This window comes from Triplophysa rosa, linkage group LG15, assembly GCF_024868665.1.
Source record: "Triplophysa rosa linkage group LG15, Trosa_1v2, whole genome shotgun sequence".
In the NCBI taxonomy this organism is placed as follows: domain Eukaryota; kingdom Metazoa; phylum Chordata; class Actinopteri; order Cypriniformes; family Nemacheilidae; genus Triplophysa; species Triplophysa rosa.
Window position 1 is genome coordinate 12,900,658 of NC_079904.1, and position 22,551 is coordinate 12,923,208.

At 37.4% G+C, this 22,551-nt stretch overlaps 1 protein-coding gene, 1 long non-coding RNA gene and 3 other non-coding genes across 6 annotated transcripts; 4 read left to right on the forward strand and 1 right to left on the reverse strand.

Annotated features, from left to right (window-relative positions):
* Positions 1-767: 767 nt before the first annotated feature.
* On the reverse strand, positions 768-17,576 carry usp46 (ubiquitin specific peptidase 46). Its single transcript, XM_057353463.1, has 9 exons — positions 17,244-17,576; positions 13,027-13,107; positions 11,748-11,961; positions 10,189-10,430; positions 8,797-8,873; positions 8,605-8,688; positions 6,118-6,315; positions 4,863-4,941; positions 768-4,773 (listed from the first exon to the last, which is right to left on the reverse strand). The coding sequence occupies exons 1-9, from the start codon at positions 17,277-17,279 to the stop codon at positions 4,672-4,674; spliced, it is 1,113 nt and encodes a 370-aa protein (XP_057209446.1). The 5' UTR covers positions 17,280-17,576; the 3' UTR covers positions 768-4,671.
* A 295-nt stretch (positions 17,577-17,871) lies between these two features.
* LOC130566085 (uncharacterized) lies at positions 17,872-20,050 on the forward strand. Of its 2 annotated transcripts, XR_008964430.1 has the most exons (7): positions 17,876-17,954; positions 18,288-18,354; positions 18,542-18,610; positions 18,832-18,875; positions 19,165-19,260; positions 19,586-19,621; positions 19,902-20,050. It is a non-coding gene; the product is annotated as an uncharacterized LOC130566085 (long non-coding RNA). The 2 variants fall into 2 exon arrangements; XR_008964431.1 differs by lacking the exon at positions 18,542-18,610 and having other exon boundaries at positions 17,872-17,954.
* Positions 18,952-19,071, forward strand: LOC130566468 (small nucleolar RNA SNORA26). The gene has a single exon (XR_008964478.1). It is a non-coding gene; the product is annotated as a small nucleolar RNA SNORA26 (small nucleolar RNA).
* Positions 19,400-19,519, forward strand: LOC130566466 (small nucleolar RNA SNORA26). The gene has a single exon (XR_008964476.1). It is a non-coding gene; the product is annotated as a small nucleolar RNA SNORA26 (small nucleolar RNA).
* Positions 19,697-19,816, forward strand: LOC130566467 (small nucleolar RNA SNORA26). The gene has a single exon (XR_008964477.1). It is a non-coding gene; the product is annotated as a small nucleolar RNA SNORA26 (small nucleolar RNA).
* Positions 20,051-22,551: the final 2,501 nt, after the last annotated feature.

Consider the following 22,551-nt stretch of genomic DNA (forward strand, 5'->3'; position numbering starts at 1 on the left):
CAAAGTCATCAATCCAGATGATTTGTGAAATTTAGTGTTGCTGTTGTGTCTTCCTCATGTGGACAGAGGCAGGCAATCCAAAAGCATGGATGGATGATGGTGAACATCCTTACATCACACAAATATATGAATAAGCATTTCTGTTTTTGACCAGGTTATGTTCTAAAAAAAACAGGAAGTAGTTTAGTGGGAGAGAGGATTATAAAAGAACCAGCGAGTTGTCAGTACGCACGCGCACACAGCCCCTCTCTCAAGGTGATCAGAATGTGACGCACATACTGTGATGCATACGTGTGCACACGTTAGTTATGGTCTCACACACATACAAACAAAAGCCATTGATTTTCTAAAAGAACACGACTGCCTTGTAGTTCGACTGTCGCAGGTGCAGGGTCTTCTGTTTTAGTGTGAAGACGTCAAACATACAGAGGAAGTCCCACATCTCCCTAGTAACAGCCTGCGAAACGCTAGTTGCTATTGATGCATAAGCATTTCAGGTCCATAAAGGAGCTTCCCGTAAATCTGGTTCTTTATTTCTCGTCATTCCAATCTCTTGAGGAGTTGCTTCTTTTCTCTTTTCACCCTCTCTCTCTTTCTCTCTGCCTGAGGCCCTTTGTGTCTTTGAACAAAATGACCACATTTTATCTTGTTAGTCAGAGAGGAGAAAGGTAATAACATGTGTAGCTTCGACAAAGAGCAGAACAATCATTAAAAAGAACAGAGAGGACAAACAAATGAATATAAAAGCACCGATGAGCCACAGCTGGTCAAGTTGCCTTTTATTTATTAAGGAGAGGAAATAAACCAAAAGAATCTCAGGATTTCAGTTCCCACGAGAAACCTTTTTGGTTCTGCTATGATAAAGTGCACTTACAGTTATCACACTTTCCATTAGAGTTCGAGTCCTGGTATATCTCACTCAGACACGCATACATTTTACATCTCTTTTCTGGACCTAAAAAATACAGACTCTCATTAAAACGGGACAAAACAGACAGGTGTGTTTTGCATACAAGGTCATTGTAATAACGGTGTTAAGATTCCACACGATGTCTCGAGATGTTCATGAATGTGTGTGGGGATTCAATCCACAGTATGAAGCAGTTACAGTACTTCTCACTTCATACGTGAGCACAAACCATTGAATTCATAGGCTACTTTACATAACTAACTTCAAATGACCCAGGTCGCCATAATGGACCCGAATGAAAGCATGACGATTCTTCATTTCTCCCCATGCAAATAGGTGCTTTTTTATATAATCATCTACCTTTTCAAAAATATAATTTCCTCCTAACAAATATGTCGACTTATTATTTATGTACAATTTCATGACACATAAGTACACTAAAACTATTTCTCTCTTTTGTGATCCAGTTAGACGGATAAAGTGTGACGTTTCCTATTATTTTGGCATATTATTGTTAATTTTGATAACTTGCATATCAACAGAACTTCACAAAAATATGATCAAGGGGAGTGAAATGTGGTCGTAGAACCAATAAAACCACACAAACACACCCACAAACTTCCTCTACACGGCCACTTTAAAAAAGAAGCAAAACAATGCAAATAAAAGAACTACCACCCAAACTTGGTCAGCATCTGTTTAGCTTCAGGACAAATAACACTGCATAGTCAGTCTTACATTGTGTTGTTACACAGTGTTCATACACTATATTGCAAGTAGTAGTTCAACATAGTTACACATTTGATATAATAAACAATGTGCTTGATGAGTATGAAGTCATTGGTAGTACAGATCTAAAAGGAGCTCTACAGATGTCATCCTCAAACGATTATTACCCTGCTGAAATATCTGAATGCTGAATGTATCTTGAATAGATTTCCTCAGAGTACCATGTTTCTGGTAAACCATTTTATTTCTAAGAGATAAAAATGATACATACCTCATATTCCCCAAGCATACACCTAAATATACAAATCGGTTGCTAGTGTATTAAAACAATGAATACAATTAAAATAAGACCATCATAGTGCGGAATGTTCATTGTTTCCCTGTATTGCACCTTAAAGAGCTTTTCCCTTCTTATCAGGCTGTAGACCTGTCTCCTCGAATCAAATTATTCATAGTTCCTCCTGACAATAAAATACGCTTCAATAGTAAAAGCCCTTTCAAATAAATGCCATCCCTATCACAATGTTTAAATAATTGTGCGCGTTCTTATCTCAACGGTCATGTTTTAGCGCATCCTGTTATGAAATCCAAAGCTGTGGTTTACTGTCTGCATTACGGTAATGTCATGCCTCCTGCTGTTCCATTTCAAGTCTCTCCAATAAAGCAATGACAAAATCTGATGTCACGTTAAAGGAATAGTTCACCCCAAATTTGTTTTTCATCGTTTACTCACTCTCATTTCATCCCAAATATAAATGACTTTCGTTAAAAAAAAAAAGAATTTTATAGTAATACAAATATGGCAGCACATTGATCACTTTAAATCTCATTAGTTCTCCCATCTCATGACTAGTCATCGAAAATCTGTCGAAATATTTGTTTACATTTTGCAATTTCGCTAAACAAAATGTTCATAATTTTCTCTTACAAACGTATCAGAAGACATTTATTAACCAACTAAATAGGGCTGTGCAATTAATCGAAAATTAATCGTAACCGTCAATTTTGGCCTTCAGCGATAACAAAAACGAAATAATCGAGGTAAAACGATTATTGTGCCGCATTTCATTTGGCAAGAATCCTCTTTTCTTGTGGTATATATCCACAGCGCATCTCTTTCCTTTACAGCGGTTTAGCTGTGCTATTTCTTCACATTTATTTTTCAGTTGAATTTACAGTTTAAATGCCAAGTTTTTTTATTTTTCTGTGTTGTTTTAAAAGTTAACGAGTAATCGTGTTAAATAATTGGGATCTCAATATTGGCCGAAATAATCGGGATTATGATTTTTGTTATAATCGAGCAGCCCTACAACTAAAGTTATGTGGATTACTTTAAAAGGATAGTTCACCCAAAAATTTAAATTCTGTGTAAATGCCATTGTTCCGATTAAACAGAGAAAGACATTTGGAAGAATGTTTGTAACAAAATGGTCCTAGGGAACTATTGACTGCTACTATGGTAGTCAACGGTGCCCCAGAACTGATTAGCTTTTCACATTTTTGAAAATATCTTTGTGTTCAACAAAACAAGTACTTCTTTACCGTTTTGGAACCATTTGAGGGCAAGTGAATGATGACAGAATTTTCATTTATCATCATTTTTATTAAGGATTGAGAGATGATGGACCATTTTGACCGCCATTTAAGATATCATGATAGCATTTAAATATACAATTATTTGTTTGTGTTCAACTGAAGAATGAAAGTCATATAACATCTAGGATGGCATGAGGGTGATTAAATACAACAAGTTTTATTTTTGGGTGAACTACTCCTTTAAAGAGATGTACACTATATATTAGTAATGTGAAAATAAACACAAACCTTGTGTCTATCAAACGATTTGAACAGCCATCTGGCCAACCAACACAAACATGTACATACACTAGGTTTCAACAAAAATAATCATTTAATTCTACTGTATTCTTATTTATCAAGGATGATGAACTTGAACTGAAGTTGTCGACTCAATGACATCACCCATAACTAAACCCAATAGAAGCAGGCTGGGAAGCCAGTTTGGCTACGGGCAGATTTCAGCACGCAAGACAAGAACAGAGCTAGACTGAACCAGAAAAACCTCAACCAGAGCCAACTGCGGGGTTACTAAAGCACACTTCAATGTAAGGCTATTACCTACAATGGAAGTTAGATAACAACAGTGTTAGATAAGAATGAAAGCCTGTAGGAGAGAGAAGCAGCATTTGGACAACAATGAGCTTTCTCATTGTTACCGGAAGAGAACAAGCCTTCAATTGGACTCTTCTTTGAAAAGATGTGAGGCAAAAACTTCAGTCACTTCAAACTCTCTAATTGGTTGCACGGTCTATTTCTTTGTGAAGTCATTGGAGAGCAGCATTCTGCGTTTACTGTCCAAACTCTCACACACACACATACTATTGAATCTCTGCGAAACAAATACACTCGCTAAACATTCACTCACATAACACGCTCCCAGTCAACAATTCCCACAACATACTTAAATCCAAACCAAGCACACAGTGCATACAGCCCATCGGCTGATAAAGATGTGTCAGCTACTGAAGGTGTTTCAAAACCGAAGGATGTGCGTCAGGGATCCAGAAAGAAACCATCTTCCTTTGTTTCGTGTACCTAGGATGAGAGGCACTTTCCTGGGCACTGAACTATCTGAAAGCGCTTTTGCTTTGCTCCTGTTGTAGCGTTTAATTCCTTCAAGTTTCAACAAGTACTGTAGTTAAATATTGTGGTTGTGGTTACGTGTTACTTTTGTGTTATTGTTGTTTTTGTTTATAAAGTGCCTTCCAGATGCAGGTGACTGACTTGGGGTCAGATTCAAAGATGTATATTTCCCAGAATGCAACAGGAAAAGGGAATTCTGGAAAATGTCATATTGGCAAATTACAGAGGGCTTTTGGCACCCAGTATAAGCTGGAGACCCTGAGTGTGAGATGAGCAAAGGAGAAGGGATATGAGAAAGGAATTTGTCACATATGCCCCTTTCCTTTTGATGCTCTCTTTTCCTCCTTTAATCGATTTCCCGCTTGGTTCCTTCATTCTCTGGATTGATAGAACAGGATGTATCCTGACTCAGAGTTCTTGGAGATGTCAGAGGTCAAACCGTAGAACTCTTCTATTGCCTGTGCATCAATTTTCTAGGGTGGATAGAATAAGGAATGGTGAGAGAAACTATATAGTCTGTGTGCAGGACAGTTTAGACGGTGTCTAACATTAAGGTGCATACCTCCACGATGTCATCATCAAACAGCAACCAGAAGCCATGACTCTTGACAATGGTGATGTAATGCCCTCTGTTTGGTCCACTAATACAAACACATACAGACATGGTGACAAAATGTCAGGGGCTGTAAGAGTGTCAGCATTCATAAAACTCCAGATTAGTTTGATTAATTTTATATTTTACATTTTATGAAATATATCGCTGCTGTCCTTCTGAAACCTCGTATCTTCATATTTTGTGATTTTTTTGAGCCATAAATCATTATTATTAGTCACCCTTTATGTTTGTCACTGGGTTTTGCAAACATCTAACAAAAATAAGTTTTAAAATCTACTTTGACAACACAGTATGTAATAAATAAAAAAAAGTAGAGTTTTTTTCCATTTCCTGAAAAACAGCCAATTTGGACATACAAGGTTTTGAAAGCACAGCAACAATATTTTTTCATGATAATCAAATGTTAATTTAAAAAAATAATATTATAGCTTCCCATGTTTAACTTCATGATCCAATCAAATCTATGTTAATTCCTAACATTATGCTAGACTAAGAAATAAAAATAAAATATCATTCATTGTTGTTAGTGTACTCAATCTAATTAATTCACATCGTAGTCAGGGTTGCCACCTCCGCGGGTTACTTTTAAACCGATTCCGCTGGTTGTTTTTTATTGTGCTGGTTGAAATTTGACATATTCATAAATGTAGTTCACCTAAATGTGTGTATTGAACTTATTTACCCTACCAAATGTATAGTCTAACAATAATAAAACTGAATTGGACAATAAATCGGATCAAATAGTTCTAAAAAGGATAGGCACATTTCCTATAGGATTTTGTTCATCAGCTGTAAATCTCAAGGTAAGATAATTTTATTTATGTAAATATACTATGTCATTGATTAATGCTATACAATTATTTTCATTGACAGAAGTGTCTAATGCATAACAGTGACTGTAAAATATGTATTTTATGTATGAGTGTGGCGAATTTTGAGTTTGGGCTATTTTTTGGGCTATTGACTGTAAAATATGTATTTTATGTATGAGTGTGGCGAATTTTGACTTTGGGCTATTTTTTGGCCTAGCTTGATTGGCCATTGGGCAGGTTTTCTTACAAAAAGCTGGCAACCCTGGTTGTAGTGTTCATCGATCCCTCCACAGTGTGTTAACTTGAGACTGAAGCTGCTTTACACTCAACTGTATATTTATAAAACTCATGCACCTCAATGGCATGCTGTAATTTGACAGTTCTCATACCTGCCGCAGTGGACCACCACAGCGACGAGGTCGTACATGCGGTCGAGGTTGACGGCATCTACGGAGGTGTTGAAGAGGCGGAGCTCCAGTGGAAACACCACCCGATAGCTCAGTTTAGTGTAGCGATGCAGCTGCTCCATGTACTTAAACCGCTTTAAATGAAGAGCCAAAATCATAGGAAGCTTCTTTACACGCATGCTGCAACACACACGAGCACACAGGTCAAAGGAAAACACGTGTAACCGTATATGTATAGTCAGTGGCGGTCCTTCCTACAGGCGACATAGGCGCTTGTCTAGGGCGCCATCTAGTGAGGGGCGCCAAATATGCGGTGAGAAAAAAAATTCTAATTAAAATTCTAATGTCTATTTATTTTTTTCAACAGTTTTTGCCATCCCTCTATCTACAACAATACTTTGACATAAAAATAAATTAAACTTAAGTAAAAGAAATGACAATTCTGACGTGACCTTTAGCTGTCAATTAGCGGTCACAACATGCTAGCGCACACACTGATGCGCAGTTGGTCGGTCGCCTCTGCTGTGTGTCGACGGGTTACAGCTACGGAAAATGAAATGGCAAAAGCCATCCGGGGCGCAGTTTGGAAAGCGCAGAAAAGAAGAGCAGGAGAAGCGTGCAAAAGAGAAAGGTACATAATTTTGATTATATATTTATTAAATTCACCCAGCATTCATGTGAGTGAGTGAGTGATTTCGGACACATCCTAAGTGAATTTATATAAAAAGAATGTCAAAATTAAAATGCTTAGCAACTTAATAATAATAACATTTGAAAAATGGAAATCATTTACTTGTTGATAATACACTTGTTTTTTATATCATTTTAGATTCACTATTAAAATATTTGGGACCACCTGCAGCTGAATCATCAGACCAGGAACAGCCATTTATTTTGTATATCGTCGCTGTCGGGTGGAAACCTCATATGTCCAAATTTGGTCAATTTCATATTTTTTCACAAATCGATGCTATTGGTCAGTCCCCATGTGGGTCTGTTATTTTTACAAAGTATTAACCAATCTAAAGTGTTGAAAATATCTTGAGAGCAAATCTCTTAACTCCATTGGACACTTCAACTGTCTGAGAAGTCTCGTAACTCCACCTCTTCTTCACTCCGCGGGAGCCTCTCGGCATTACGTCTCCTGATTGAAAGTTTTTTAGACAATAACGAGTGAAAATTGTTAGGTTAGATACATTTGAGTAGGTCCGTTTTGTTAAAAATTGATAGCTGTAATGCTTCGGTGCAGAAGGAAGCCCGTGAGCCACGAAGGTAAGTTTGCGAGCAGATTCGTATATTTCCGCCTATTAGACAGCCTAGTCAGCTCATCGTTTTTTGTATTACATCACTTATAGTTCTTAAACCTTTAAAATAGAGTTTAGGAAGATGTATGTAACCACAGTCGTTAGCTTTGGTTAACTATTGAAGCCTTTTCTCTTGTCAAGAGGCTCAACGCGACCGCCGACTTTATTTGCGTGCAGATTAATTTCCGCCTATATTAGACAGCCTGTTTAACGTTTTATTTTGGTATGCATCACTCATAGCTCTAACGTTTAAAATAGAGTTTAGGAAGATGTATGTAACCACAATCATTAGCTTTCATTAGCTCTTAAAGCCTCGTCTCTTGTCAAAAGGCTCAACGCGACCGCAGACTTTGATGAACACTGCTGGCAGCAGCGACGTCTGTGTCCGTACCATTCTTATCAATGACAACATAATCTCGTATCTCACTGCTCCCAAGTCATAAACCTTGTATCTCCGATTAAACATGGTTTTGGGGAAATGTTGTGTTAATGTTGGTACACAACAGTATATGATAGCAATATAAGGTATAATACCAACTTTAACGAAACAATGCTTAATAACTCAAAAAATATGCAGTTTTCCTGAAAAATAATGGTTTTGGAGATGCGAGGATTCCGCCCGACAGCGACGATATTATATTTTGATTAATAGGTTACATGAATCACATTTTACAGTTTCTAATTTTGCACACAATGTTTTATTGTTAGTTTAATTTTTTGTTTTGATTCTTTAGTGTGCACTTTTTGTTCTCAGATGTTGCACTACTGTTAAAGTTAAAAGTTAAGTTTATTTTTTGTATATTTATTACTGAACAGGTTTATTATTTTGCACATATTGTTATATTGTTTGTATTATCATTGTTTAAATAAATGTGCAATTCTTTGGACATGAGTTCTTTTCTCGTGGGGAAGGGGCGCCATCAGTCAAGCTCGCCTAGGGCACCAAATGGTCTAGGACCGCCCCTGTGTTTAGTTAGATACAGTTTTTATTGAAAGGGATACAAAAAATCCTAATCTGTGTGTACTGTTTTTCTTATGCAAGAACACAGAAGATGTTATTCTGAAAAATGTTGGTGACTAAACAATTTGGGACCACATTGACTTCCATTGTATGTACACAAAACCACATTTCTCAAAATATCTTCTTTCGTCTGCTCATACTGACCGTTTCTGTGCCTCTTGTTTGCTACAGCACGTCTCACAGTAGTATTTATACTCACTGCACAGGGTCTCTGTATTACTGAAGTCCCTATAAGAGCCATCAGACAAAAACACAATGACTACCTTAAACACACGAAACATATCTGAAGGACTAATAATGGAGAGTATGGGTTGTGTACATAGAGTATGTGTGTACCTGAGACAGTGTGTTATTGAAGTGTTCTGCTCAACATCTACAGACAAATCCAAGAAGTCTTCGTCTTTGCTACTGACCTGTAAAAAATTCAAGGGGATGTGAGTTCACGAGCTTTTTACATGCAGACAAGAAAACCTGCGTAGGTCATTTCAGGACAGATCCTGTCAAAAGTGTAAACAGCAAACCCTTCTTCACCCCGTTCGCCAACCTCTTCAGACCTGCAATTCCAGTTAAAGAGCCAGTCTTCTAAGGTCAGAGTTACCGGGAACTCATTTCTTCAGAGATGTTTATCAGGCGTCTACATGACCCCCTTCTTACAGACATTTTTAACTGTTTAAGGTTTGAACGGGTTGCACTCTGTTGACCTGACTGGCCTTTTACAGTAAATGACACAAAGATGCGAGTGAGGACATGTGAGTGTAATGCGTGTGTTAGCACTCAAGTAGCTGACCGCAGGGAACGCAACTGTGTTGATGTAAAAAAAAAGTAGGTTAATCAACAGATGACTGAAAAGTGGGCCAAATGATATGGCGGTTTCTTTCCTCAAGTGGAAGATGATTGGCTGAATGCTGTTTTATAAGACCCTTCTGTGTGCTTTTATGAAAAAATGAACAATCGGAACTCATCAAATCCACCGCAACAAATCTGTCCCCTGCTGTAAGCAATCTTCTTGTTATTATGCCTAAACCCAAGTCCTCTGTGTGGAATATGATAGTGTCTTTCAATAAGAGACATGAGAATCTCCATTTGCTTCACAATTTGATTATGATTCAGAGTGTCACGATTCTATGCGTTTTTGGTTTTAGTTCAGCTTCTTTCTTAGCTTATCTATATGGAAATTTGTTAAATAACTATTAGCTATTAGTTCAGATATTAAAGATGCTCATCAAACCACCCCGTGTTCTTGCCTGCACCTAAATGGGATAGTTCACCTTTCATAAAATGAAAATGATTTATTCACCCTCATGTGGGTCAAAACGTGTATATAAATCTTTCTTCTGGAGAACACAAAAGAAGATGTTTTGAGAAATGTCTCGGTGCTTTTGTGTCCATACAATGGAAGTCAATGGGGTTCAATGTGGTTTGTTTACCAACGTTCTTCAAAATATCTTCTCTTGTGTTCTTCAGAAATAAGAAAATCATACAGGTTTGGAATGCCGTGAGGGTGAGTAAATGACTAGAGAATTTTCATTTTGGGGTAAACTGCACCTTTACGTGATCGGTTCAGTGTCTAATAAATAAGACCATCCGGAATATACAGGCGTTCATTAAAACAAATAATATATCACTTAATTATTCAAATTGAATAAATGAAATATATCAACAAAATTGATATTTACTGTGTGTTTGAGGTAAATGCTATGAAACACAACACACATACAAAGCTCATACCGTCTCACAGTTGAGACAGCGCGTCTCATTGGTCAGCGTGCCCTGGAAGATATCGTAAACCCAGGTGGGCTCGGCCTTGTTCGGTTCTGGCTCGGTTTCCGTGGCGATGGCAGTGCCATTGTTCTTCAGCCGTCCGTTCTGTTTCTCCTGTTTCTTCTCTTCTTGCAGGATGTCAGCCACCGTATTCAGCAGGTAGTTCAGGAACTCATGCGCGTCCTGTTGCATGTAGTTATCAAACAGGTCTGTAGGGAGAGTGCAATATTAGCTACTCACATGATAGCGAAGCCATTATATGTATGACTCTGCAGAATATACGAGTAATAATTATGACAAGTAAAGAAGAAAATGTCGTTTACTCGAGGTATCTTATTTGGAACTGTAGTCACACACAGCATGTGAAATCATACGTTCAGTTGTGTGTGAGTGTGTGGTAAAGTGACGTCTCTCTTATAGAGGTCTGTATTGTTAATTCATTGCAGGAATGAGACAGAGAAACAAATCCCCTTTTATACTACATATGATCCCTCCCTCACACAAGCACGCACACACACACACACACACACACACACACACACACACACACACACACACACACACACACACACACACACACACACACACACACACACACACACACACACACACACACACACACACACACACACACACACACACACACACACACACACACACACACACACACACACACACACACACACACACACCTGATCTCTTACACCTGCTTCTCATTCAGCATATGACACAGAGGATAACTGTCTCATTTTCACATAGTCCTTCCAGATTACTATGAGCTCATGCTAGCATGATAAAATCTTTACTATCAATCAACTTTTGCCTTCATGAAGTTGCTCAATTACAGACACGAAGAACACTAACAGACATTATCCACAGGTTTACAGCACATATGTGTAACATTCAGAGCTTAGCCGAGGACAGTCTAGCAGTTTTGTGTGGACTGACAAGTTAGTTTGAAACAAATGGCCATTTTTTAATTTGACGTGAACAAAATCAATATTGTTTTACTGTTGTGTAACAGAGTATCACTCGTTCAGCCAGCAAAACATGGAAAATGTCATTCCACAATTTTCCAGGGACTTAAAGGGATGCTTCACTCAAAGGTTAAACGTTTGTTGTCATTTACTTGTTATTCTAAACCAATATAACTTTCTTTAGTCAATATTAGAGGAAGAATATTTGGTAGAATATTGATGACGCTAATTTATATTAATTAATTATTATCCCAATATTATTACTATTCTTTTTATTTGATAATTTTTGTGGAACGCAAAAAGAGATGATTGGAAGAGTATTAAAGAACTATCCCTTTAAAACTCTAGAAAATATTGGCTATAAAAACCTGACACGACCTCAGCAATGAAGTAAATAAATAAAATGTACATTTGTGTAGCACAGATCTTTTGCAATAAAAAATACATTTATTTTATTGCCCACATAATTGTGTGGTTTCTATCATTTAACTGTAAAAAAAACTACTGAAACTGGCCAGTGCTAACCAGATGAACCCCAAGTACCCTCACCGTTCTCCTTCCGCAGACGTGAGATGAACTTCTTAGGAGGGATCACCCCAACCTTTTTCTTCTGCGTGGCGATGCTATGGAAGAGATCGGCCAGACACGTGAGAAGGTTTTCCTTCTTCTTCTGCTGGACTTTATACGCCAACACATTCTCCCTGAACGGCCGGCAGAAATACAGAGCCTGCAACACTGAGTTACAGTAACACGTGTTTCCAAACTGCAGAAAGGGAGAGAGATTTACCGTTAAGCGGATCAGTTGTAAACCAACAAAAGATACTTGGGACGCTATTAAAATTGATTTATGAAAATGAGAGATCAAAATCGGGAACATCGAGTGCTTGAGGCATGCCAGTAAAGAAGCAAGCGTGGGTGAAACGCAGAGATCCCGACCAAATGTGGAACTACAGGAATACCAAAGAGACTTACTCCTCAGCGCTAAAAGGAAATCAAAGGGCTGAAATCAAATAATGGTGGGATCAAATGCCTTTTAAAAACGTGACCAATGCAGGCCACAACAAAACACTTGCTGTTGTCTTGACAGTGGGACATTGTTTTGGTTTCCAAGGCCTTTTTCTGAGCATTTATCCTGACACTGGTTTTGACTTTGGAGCATTTGAGAGATGAAAGAAAATATATCTTTGTTATTAGGCACAGCTGTTCATCAGGCACGATTTTATGGAAGAATAAATGTTTTCATCTTCAAAAAGTAACAGATATGGCACAAAGATGGACTGACACGTGTACACAGTATGCCCCCATTTCAACACCAAACAGACACTCATAAAAGAACTTATTGCTTTGTGATGTGAGATTCCCTCTTGCAATTCTTATTACACTCAGCATACTTCTCCTTCGACTCAAAACAAGTTGCAATAAAAATGTTAATAATCGTGACCTAATTTCTGTGAATCTCCAGACAATTCAGTGAATTTTAAGCTTCTGTTACGCATGTGATGGTTGCTGCTCTGGCAAAACTAAACAGGACACTAACATTGTTCATTATTCATATCATCCGCAGGTAATGAATTCAGCAATAAAATCTGCTTTGTCAAGCTGACCTGCCCTCCAGTAAAAACTAAATGCTAATGTATTTTGCAGAGGACTATAAATAAACAACTCGGTTCTCACAACAATGTGGAAAGACAAGACGTGAACCGTCATCGGTTTATTATGTTAGTATCCATGAGGTGCTCCCTGAAGTAACAAAAAAACATGTTCATAAAAACGGGCACATCCATCTTACGTAAGAGTAAAGAGTTGATATGGTATGATATGGACTTACATTGACCAATCCAAAGTAGTGTTCATTAATGGGAAACTGCTCTGGACCAATGTCTTTCTCCAGAGCAGAGGCATTGGTGCCCTGTGAAGAGAAAGAGACAGATAGAGAGTTGTAATTAGGCTTTTTTTACATAAAATATTGATTTCCATATTTCATTTTTTGAGACATAGTGTGCGCACACACTAGGGCTGTCACAATTATTAAATAATCGTCTCATCGCAATTATTTGACGTCATCGCAGTTATTTCAGATAACCGCAATTATTGTGAATCCTTAGAAAACAAGGTTTATCTGCAGGATCTGCTGCATTTTACATCCACTGTCCTTGATCTGCACTCACTGTTACATTCAAATTACATTTTTCCATCATTTGAGTTATGTTAGCTTTGTATTTTTTGGTTGATTTTTGTTTCCAGACTTGCTGCATCCACGCTGCAAGACCCTCATATTTTAGTGCTCAAGACAGTCTTCTCTGTTCACTCTATAGTAAATAATATTAGTTATTTACAAAATTTTCACATTTCTTAAATTTATCTTTTTAAATGAAATTTCATTAATAGTTATATTGTCAAATCCTTAAAACAGACAATTAATCGCCACGGGCCGGTACGAGATTTTGAGGGTATGATAACCTTTAGCAAAAGTGTCACGGTTTCACGGTAATGCAATTACAACACTAAAATGTGTTATTTTCAAATGTCTGCGTATACAAACAACAACTTTTTAACTGGACACAAATACATTTTATTTTTAACCAACATTCACAGACCATATATTACATGGAAAAAATAAAGCCTTAAAAATATAATACTCTTTCAAAAAAAGGATTTTTGTCATAGCCCATATATTAGGCCTAAACATCAAACATTGCATTACATGACTTAATTATGTATTTTTGTGTAAACACAGCTCATACCTTAGAAACGGTATCACAGAAAATTTGAAAATCTTTCATACCTCGGTATACCCTGAAACCGGTATTCGGCCCATGCCTACGCCATAATCACAATTATTTGATAGACAATTAATCGTCAGCCAAATTTCATAATCGTGACAGCCCTAGCACACACACAGCTGTAATACGTCATATTTTTACCAAGTCATTTGAACAGGGCCCAAAACAGGGTCCACAAACCTGCCAATGGTTGGAAAGTTTAGAAAATACCAGGCATAAATATTTTTCATCTGCCACCTTAATTTAAATTTTATTAAATATTTTCGACCCTAAGACAATGTAAGAATTTAGCATTTTTGTGTATTTGTGACAAACAGTGCAGATCACTATAAAAAAAGAAAGAAAAAAAAAGAAAAACAGAAACAGGAAGAGCTTCTGGACCATTGTTGTTTACATCTTGCAAAATGGTCTAGCTACATATGATCTGATTCATGAATCATCTTACTTAGCTGACAGTCCCAAAGTATCAAGTGTTTTAGTGAAAGTTTCATTGAGTGACGGGAGGAGGGGTAACAGAGATCTACGGCAGGAAGAGCTGCTTCCTCTAAATTGCTAGTGAATTGGGAGACAGACGTGAAAATGTGTGTCTTTGTTGATCATAAGGTATCAACCACATGTGCTCTGGAAAAAATGTTGATTTACGTAACAGCCAGCCATAATGATTCAAATTGAGAAATTATTAAAACCAACTGATTTTATTACACTGGTCTCTGGAATACTTGATTCTGACTCGTGGAAAAGTCTGTTTCGTGTCAGGTCCTGATCACCCCGTCTGGGTTTATTCTGTGATAACAACCAGCTGGACGTACATGATCCCTTATTTATTGAAGTGCTTGACAAACGATAAACGTGGCTAACATGCTATTAAGTTTTATATAGACGGTTTCATCAGACGCAAGCGCCAGGCCCGAAGTTAACTTCCGATCTGTGTTTGTTGATCGGTCTAGCTAGTGGCTTAAAATATAATTATATAACCATTTATAATTTAATATTTATTTTCATATTATTATTATTCCATAATAATTGTATTAAATCAACAATTTGTTGAATGGGTCGTGTAACTTAGTCACATTTAAGTTCAGCCAAGTAACGGTTCTTCTACTGGTAACCCAAAATAATACTAGACATACTTTTAACTTGCTATCTAATATAATTTACTTGTTATTTCTTTTGCTTGTTTTCAGAACAAGCGCCGTAAATTAAGTTTGGTCCACAAACGTGCACATGCACACAGTAATGTTTGTTTGTTTATGTTGTTGCTTTGAAACCATTTATAGTAGGAAAAAGTCTTAAAAATAAAAAGGTCCCCTAATAAAATGTTTCCCTTTTTAAAACATAAGTCAATCCAGAATGTCATGGAACTCTAAAATGCCAGCAAATGTCTGCCTATTACATCTGAACATAAGACCTTGAGTATCTTTGAAGAATGAACAAAAAGCAGGCCACAATTACATCAGTTCAGATCTGAGACAGAGATCAAAGACACAAACCAGAGGAGTCAAAACCTTGACTGACAGTTGAAAGACAGAAATAGTCGCAATCAGCATCAGTGCATTGTAAAGTCTAGTCTAGTGTTACTGACCCGGGTAAGACAGCATCCTTTTTATCTCATGGAAATATGAATCCACAGAATCCTTTATATCTGGCACTAATAGACCTGTACTGCCCATTGCAATATAAATACTGCTTTGTGTGCGATAGACTTAACCTGAACATTTAGGCCATAAAAATGAACAACGGGCATGTAATGGTCCACGTTCCTTCGTGAGAGCTATCAGGTGCTCTGAGCTCAAAGGACTTGAAAAATGGCATGGAATTATGTTGTCAAAACAATTTCAAGATACTTTTGGCAACGTTTGACTTTAAATAGGGGTCATTTTTTGCTTAGAAATCTGCCAGAGCATATAAATGGGCATTCACATAAGTACAAACATACACGTCAGAGTAACCTTCAATCAGCTATATGAATTTCAGACAGAACTAAAGGCTAAACACAGAGAAAGTGGATAGACAGTAGTCGCAAGACTGAGGCATTTCTTAAAACCCAATTATATGGAATATGTTCTCAAGCTGAAACACATGTAATAGATGCGTGTTCTAAAAAATAAAAAAGCACACGAAACAGACGAATGCTCTTATACAGAAGCGCAGATAATGAAATGTTCCCAACCAGAAGCGCAGGAAAATAGAAGCATGTTCTTCAACAAGACTAAAGGTAAAAGAAGCATGTTCTTACACTGAAATGCATGTTTGCAATTGTGCACACCAAATACACACTAATTGCAGTCATTTACGCATGACTGTACATGTAAGACATAAAAGAGCAAATTTCATCATCTTGTCTTGAACCCGTGGTCAATGAGCCACTACAGAATGTGGTTCCACACACACATTAACAAATGAACCCTATCTGTCCACTGGTTATATAACTTGGACTAAACAGCGGTCAAACGTTAAGCCCTTAGCCCACTCATGCCGGCAATAATTCACTAATCATATTCCTGACCACATCTAGTCCTTGCTGACACACCACCTGAGGGGTCATCGGAAAGATTTTAGACATTGATTGAAATATTCCTAAAATATTCAAGCACTGACAGAGATATATCCCACTGAAACTCCTTATGCTTATATTAGCCATTTCAAAACCTTCAAACGGATATTACGTCATTAGCAAACATAAGCGTTAAAACCTTTTTTTCTGGATTATGCACAATTTAGGAAAAGTGTGTGAAATGTGTATATATTAAGATTTCCATTTTCTTCTAAACTGTACTGTGATCCCAGTGGTTGTATTTACAGCGGTCCAAAATTATTAGTATTATACTTATATATGGAATATACAATACCATCTTGACTTTTTAGAAGGCACCTCACTAACATTTCTGACCGAGACTTATAAAGAGGCCTTTAAAACACAGTTCTTTGTACCACTTTATAAGATTTCCCTTTATAAATGTTAGAGTAACAGCTCAGATTCCACGTACAAAGGTTAAAACCAAGTCAAGATATGAACATCAAGGGGGCATCACTAATATTGCTAGTCTTTCCATTTAACACAGCACATTTTTGTTGGACATTCAAGCTCAGTTTTCTAGGCTAGCATGTAAATGTCTAGTAATTGCAGATGTATTATTATATAGAGGTGATTCATACATACATCAGCTAATACATGAGGTCATGCACCTGACTGTAAATGAACCCATCGAACCATCACCATTACGTAAGAGCTAACCAGCACGCTACTCAGACTTATACTCACCATATTACAAATGGAGGCGATATTTCTGACAGTCATTTAGTTTATGAGGTGCCTCTCGTTGTCATCTTTATGAAATAAACATTCTTGTAATAGGAGCAGTCTGACAGGCCAAACTGCAATCCCCACCGAGGACAGCAATCAGTGACCATTCAATCCCCACTGCTCGTGCACAGTGCAATCAAAACGAGATATAAACGTCTACGGCTTTCATCTAGTCGTTTCGCTCATGGTCACTGTAACTAAAAATAAAATGCCGAACATATTTATTGTAAACATCTTTGCCAGTTGCACGTACTATACGACACACTTACATCCTGGATTAGCGGTCAAACCCCGCCCACTGAGCAGGGATTGGTGCATTTGGTGCTACGACACGAAACGCTTTTCAGGTTGATTGACAGCTTGACTCACCAATAGAGAGTGAAACACATTCTTTCAAAATGTGTCCCTGTAAATAATCATTGCAATGCCAATTTCCCGAGCATTACCTGAAAATAAGATGAAGCTTCAACGCAGTCTGTAAACTAAATAATACATTATTTATTTAAATAACCTGCACGTTATTTTACCAGTTATTCATTTCACAGCAGGAACCGGTCTCTTTAAATTTCCCAGAATTCCTTTTACCGAGCACACGTGTTCATTTCATTCTCTTCCCTTCCTTGCCGTGCAGAGGAGCAAACAGCATGAACGGTAGCAGCATGAGTTTAGGTGAGTGAGAATATTTCCACGTTTATTTAACTACTTTCATATCTCGGTTATGGTTGTAATAATCAGACGTTTGTACATATATGCACGCGATTTAGTAAATATGCTGTTTAATTTATTGAGCGTTTACAATTTCCTTTTTTAAATGCCAAGAAAGTGCAGAATAGTTAAAAATAATTTCTGCAGTATTATATCAAACCTTAATCGTAGTTACTGTAATTTTGTTTTATGCTGTAGTGTGTAAATTAAAGGCCTTGTGTAATTTACCACCCTGTCTGCGCGTGTCGAGTCTGCGGCCTGTATGATGTTTTAAAACTTTTGTTTTTATTGTTTTAGGTTGGTCATCTGAACCCCCTGGCTAGAGTAAAGTCTAATCACTTACTATAATGTCTTAATTACGATGGTAAGAAACTTTAATATATTTTAAAAAGAGTTTATATTAGAACCATGTGCATTCTCTTTAACTTTAAATAAGGTCAGAGCGTTTTTGTTAGATCCCGACAGAAAGAAACTCCGACCTAGTGAAAGGTTGTAATAAATACTTTTAAGTGTTCGTTTAATTGTTTCGTTCTTTTTGCGTTTACATTTAGACTCCCACGTGGTTTATGCCTTGAGGCCAGAGTCAAACTGTAGTCTAGTCATCCTCTGACCATCACCTTGTAAGTGATTTCAAGTATTTTCTATTTTTTAATGGCCCCTTTATCGCCCATTTAAAAATGTCTTCGTGGAGTAACATGGGGGGAGTAGAAGAATTCTCTCAAAAACCTGAGTCATGGTTTACTATTCCTTGCTTCGGATCATGTCGGGAGAAATAATTATCTTTGTTTTGACATCGTTTAGGTAATTTAAAGTCCTCTCATCTGTTAATCCTCTTTTGCAGGTAACGACTGGCAGAGAAACTGAGGACTGCAGTCATTTGTTTAGGTGAGTGGTTTGTAATGCAAGACATTTATTGTCGTCCTCAATCACAACTAATCTCAGGGAGATTCCCTCCTATGCTTTGCCCACTGGAGGCTGTCAGTGTCTCTAGTGGCCATAACAGGGGGGTATAGTGACCCCTTGCTAAAACCTGGGTCAGAGGTCATTTCTCTGTGCCTGGATCCTGTCGCAAGACACACGCATACAGAATGAAATGTGGATAGAAACCTATGCAGGCGATGCTCACTTTAATCATGTGTAACCTTGCCTAAACGAGATTTCCCTTTTTAAACAGATTCTATTGATGGGTTTACCGTTGGGACATGTGCATTCAGTGATTGGGCTGCCTTGGTGGATGACTGCCAATTTAATCCTTTCAAGTAGTAAAAAGGTAAATAAGTTTTTTTTTCTCATTCTCAGTCTAGACTCGCATGTGGGTCATGAGTCACTCATGCTGTAGAATTATTCTCTAACCATTAACTTGTAAGTGGTATTAAGTTAGTTTCTACTTTTGTCAGATGACCCCTTTATCGCCCATGTAAGACCTACTATGTCTTAGATGAGTAACACGGGGGGTAGATGAATTCTCTCAAAAACCTGAAGTACAGGCATACTATTCCTTGCTTCGGATCCTGTCGGGAGACACATATTATTTAACCATGTTAATTTGGAAATTTTTAGATCGTTTAATCTCATCCGTCTATTCTTTTGTGCAGGTAAAGAAAAACTGAGGACTGCAGTCATTTGTTAAGGTGAGTGGTTGATAATTTAAGATATTTAGTGTCTTTCCCAATCGCAGCTAATCTCAGGGAGATTCCCTCCTATGCTTGCCCACTGGAGGCTGTCAGTGTCTCTAGTGGCCATAACAGGGGGGTATAGTGACCCCTTGCTAAAACCTGGGTCAGAGGTCATTTCTCTGTGCCTGGATCCTGTCGCAAGACACACAATAAAAAATGAATAGAAATTTATGCAGGCTATGCTCGTTTTCCAAATGTTTGACCTGGCCTGAATGTTTTTTTTTTTTTTTAACAGATTCTACTGATGGCCTTACTTCTAGGTGCATTCAGATGTTATTGCTTTTTTCCATGTTTGGTTACCTTTTAAAATAAGAGGTGAATATTCTATTATAAACCATATATATGTTGTGTATGTGTATTGTCTGTTACCAATAAAAAAAGAGACCCTACATTTGGTAGTTGTTTGTTTGGAACACAACAGTCAGGGGTGATAGTCCTTTTAAAGAATGAAGATACTTTAGGCAATGAACTGTATTTATTCATCTGTGTTTGCCATGTTAGGGTCTGATTAGATTTATCAGTGGAGAAGCCTGCATCTTTCTGGGATTTTAACAGATTATAAGACGAAATGCAGGTTTACGTTCTGTAGTATACCTTTGGTATCATCAAGATTAGAAATGAAGGGTAAAATGCAAATAAAATGAGTCACTATTAGTTTATAAAATTACTTTTGAATTTCAAGTAGAGATGCAGGCAGAACTGGCAATGGTCGGAGTCATTGTTGTCATTAAACCAAATTGTGACCGTGCTTAGATGGGTCAAAAGATTTTGCTTTGGTATCCAAATTTGACTGACCCAACCTGTTACTGATTTTTTTTTTTTTTCGTAATGCAGAATTCGTCACTGTCCTTCCGAAACATAATTGCTGTTGTTCAGGAAATAAAAAAACTATTTAAATGACTAGAAACTGTTGTCAGTTGACAAGCATTTTTGAATACTTTTCATTGGTTAGATATTTGTAGGACCAAGTGACAAACATAAAGGGTGGTTGATAATGATTTATGGCCAAAAATAAAAATCATGAAATGTGGAGATGTAATGTTTCAGGAGGACAGCATCAAAATGGCATGAATATATTCTCCTCAATTAAAACATTAACTTGTCCGTCAAGATGTTGAAATTTGCTTATTTTGGCTTCGGAAGAAGTACTACGTTTTTAAAAAATTAAAATTAGGACTGTTTTTCTCCCTTTTGAAATGTAATACACCTACCTTTCATGATATACTATATACTTTATAAAATATAGCATTTGTTTTTTTTCCATGTTGTTCATAATCCTATCAGAATAGAGGTGACCCAGTTTTGGGGATGTGATTCAACAGTATAAATAACTTGACTTGAATCGCAGTGGAAGATAAAAAGGTTGTAAATGAAGACATCTGAAGAACTCGTACCTCAATGGTACAATTGGAAAGAGGCCCATCGGTCATGTTTGCACACATGGAAACTCTGTTCGAAACACTCGGACACATGACCATATAGGCCTGTACCTTTCACGATGTGCCCTCTTTTTGCTTTGGAAAGTTCTGCTGGCCAGTGCCACATAAAAGAAGCATTAAAAATGGATGCTAGACTAAACTGGTGAATATTTTTGTCAAACTTACATTGGATTGGAAGTTCTTAAACTCATCATTGACAAATTTGTCATCACATAGAAGCGTAGAAAAAACTAAATGCATTTCATGGTAACTAATGTTATTTACATTTAATAGTCACATTTTAAATGCATTTATAAAATAGATTTGATTCAGTTTTGGCAGATTTACTAGAGTGAGCTCTGACATGCAATGATAGAAACCGTGATGTTATCAGAATGACGCACTGGTTTGGTTATCTAACATTATGCCATGATGAAGTGCAATTTAAGAGAGCGCAGTGCTGATTAATGACTTCCTTACAGTTTGAAGCATTATAAATTATTTCATTGTGACATTAAAACAGACAGGAGGAAGTGGAAATGAAATCTCAAACACTATGGTGATGGAAATGTTAAATGATTTTTCAGAATGACGCAGAGAACCGACAGAATTTGCGCAGAAGTAGCAGAGCACCCAAACATTTACATCATGATGAGCACTCTAAAATTAATCTTTTGTCAGAAAAGCCTTCTTTAATAAAAAGACAGAAGGGTTGGTTTCCTCGTGGCACAGAGGCCATGGAGACGGAGTGTTCAGTGTTGGCCTGTGTTCCAGACAGTGAACTATCATGCTGTGTGATTGGCAGCCTCTCACTTTTAATGAATTGCTTTTGTTAGACAGGTAAACAATGAAGAAGTCTGAACACGTGCCCTTGTGTGTTGAGTAAAACTGGATTGAAATGAACAGTAATTTCAAACCATATTGTAAACGGCTCATACTTATTGTTTTGCCCACTCTGGTCTTCTTCCCGCTGATATAAACGCCAGTTCTTTGTACAACTAATCATGTAGCTTTGCACTCCATTCTAAAACGAACAAACAACCACATTATGAAATTGAAACCTAAAATTGTCCTCAATATTTGGCCTGTGCTGTGAAAACCCTTAACAGAGATGAGGAAGATGTTGTGGTTAAGAGCTGAGCAACACTATGATTGGTTGTAGACAGAGTGCCAGCCGGCTGTCTTCCAGTTCCATATTCAGTCGCTTTGATGTGACCCAGATGTGAATTTTGGTTCAGGATTGGACAGGATAGGTCCTGGTCGGGCCGAGCTGCATGTTTTTGGCAGAGAGAATTGTTCCAGTGAAAGGGGCTTTAGCCCTCTTGGACAATTTTCAGCTGAAGGGGAACAACAAGAAGTATTTGGATAACACAGCAGTGAAAATATAAAACCCCTCACCAAGCTGTGTCACATCAAGTATGTTTATATCCGAGGTGTGCAGCAGTATGGTCTTTCTCCCATCATACT

What these genes read in the sequence shown, in the direction of transcription:
- usp46 (XM_057353463.1), bottom strand. Translation starts at nt 17,279, where the DNA reads ATGACTGTCAGAAATATCGCCTCCATTTGTAATATG. An exon ending in TCGCCTCCATTTGTAATATG is followed by an intron (nt 13,108 to 17,243) that starts GTGAGTATAAGT and finishes TTCTCTTCACAG; the next exon opens with GGCACCAATGCCTCTGCTCT. An exon ending in TCAATAACACACTGTCTCAG is followed by an intron (nt 8,689 to 8,796) that starts GTACACACATAC and finishes TGGCTCTTATAG; the next exon opens with GGACTTCAGTAATACAGAGA.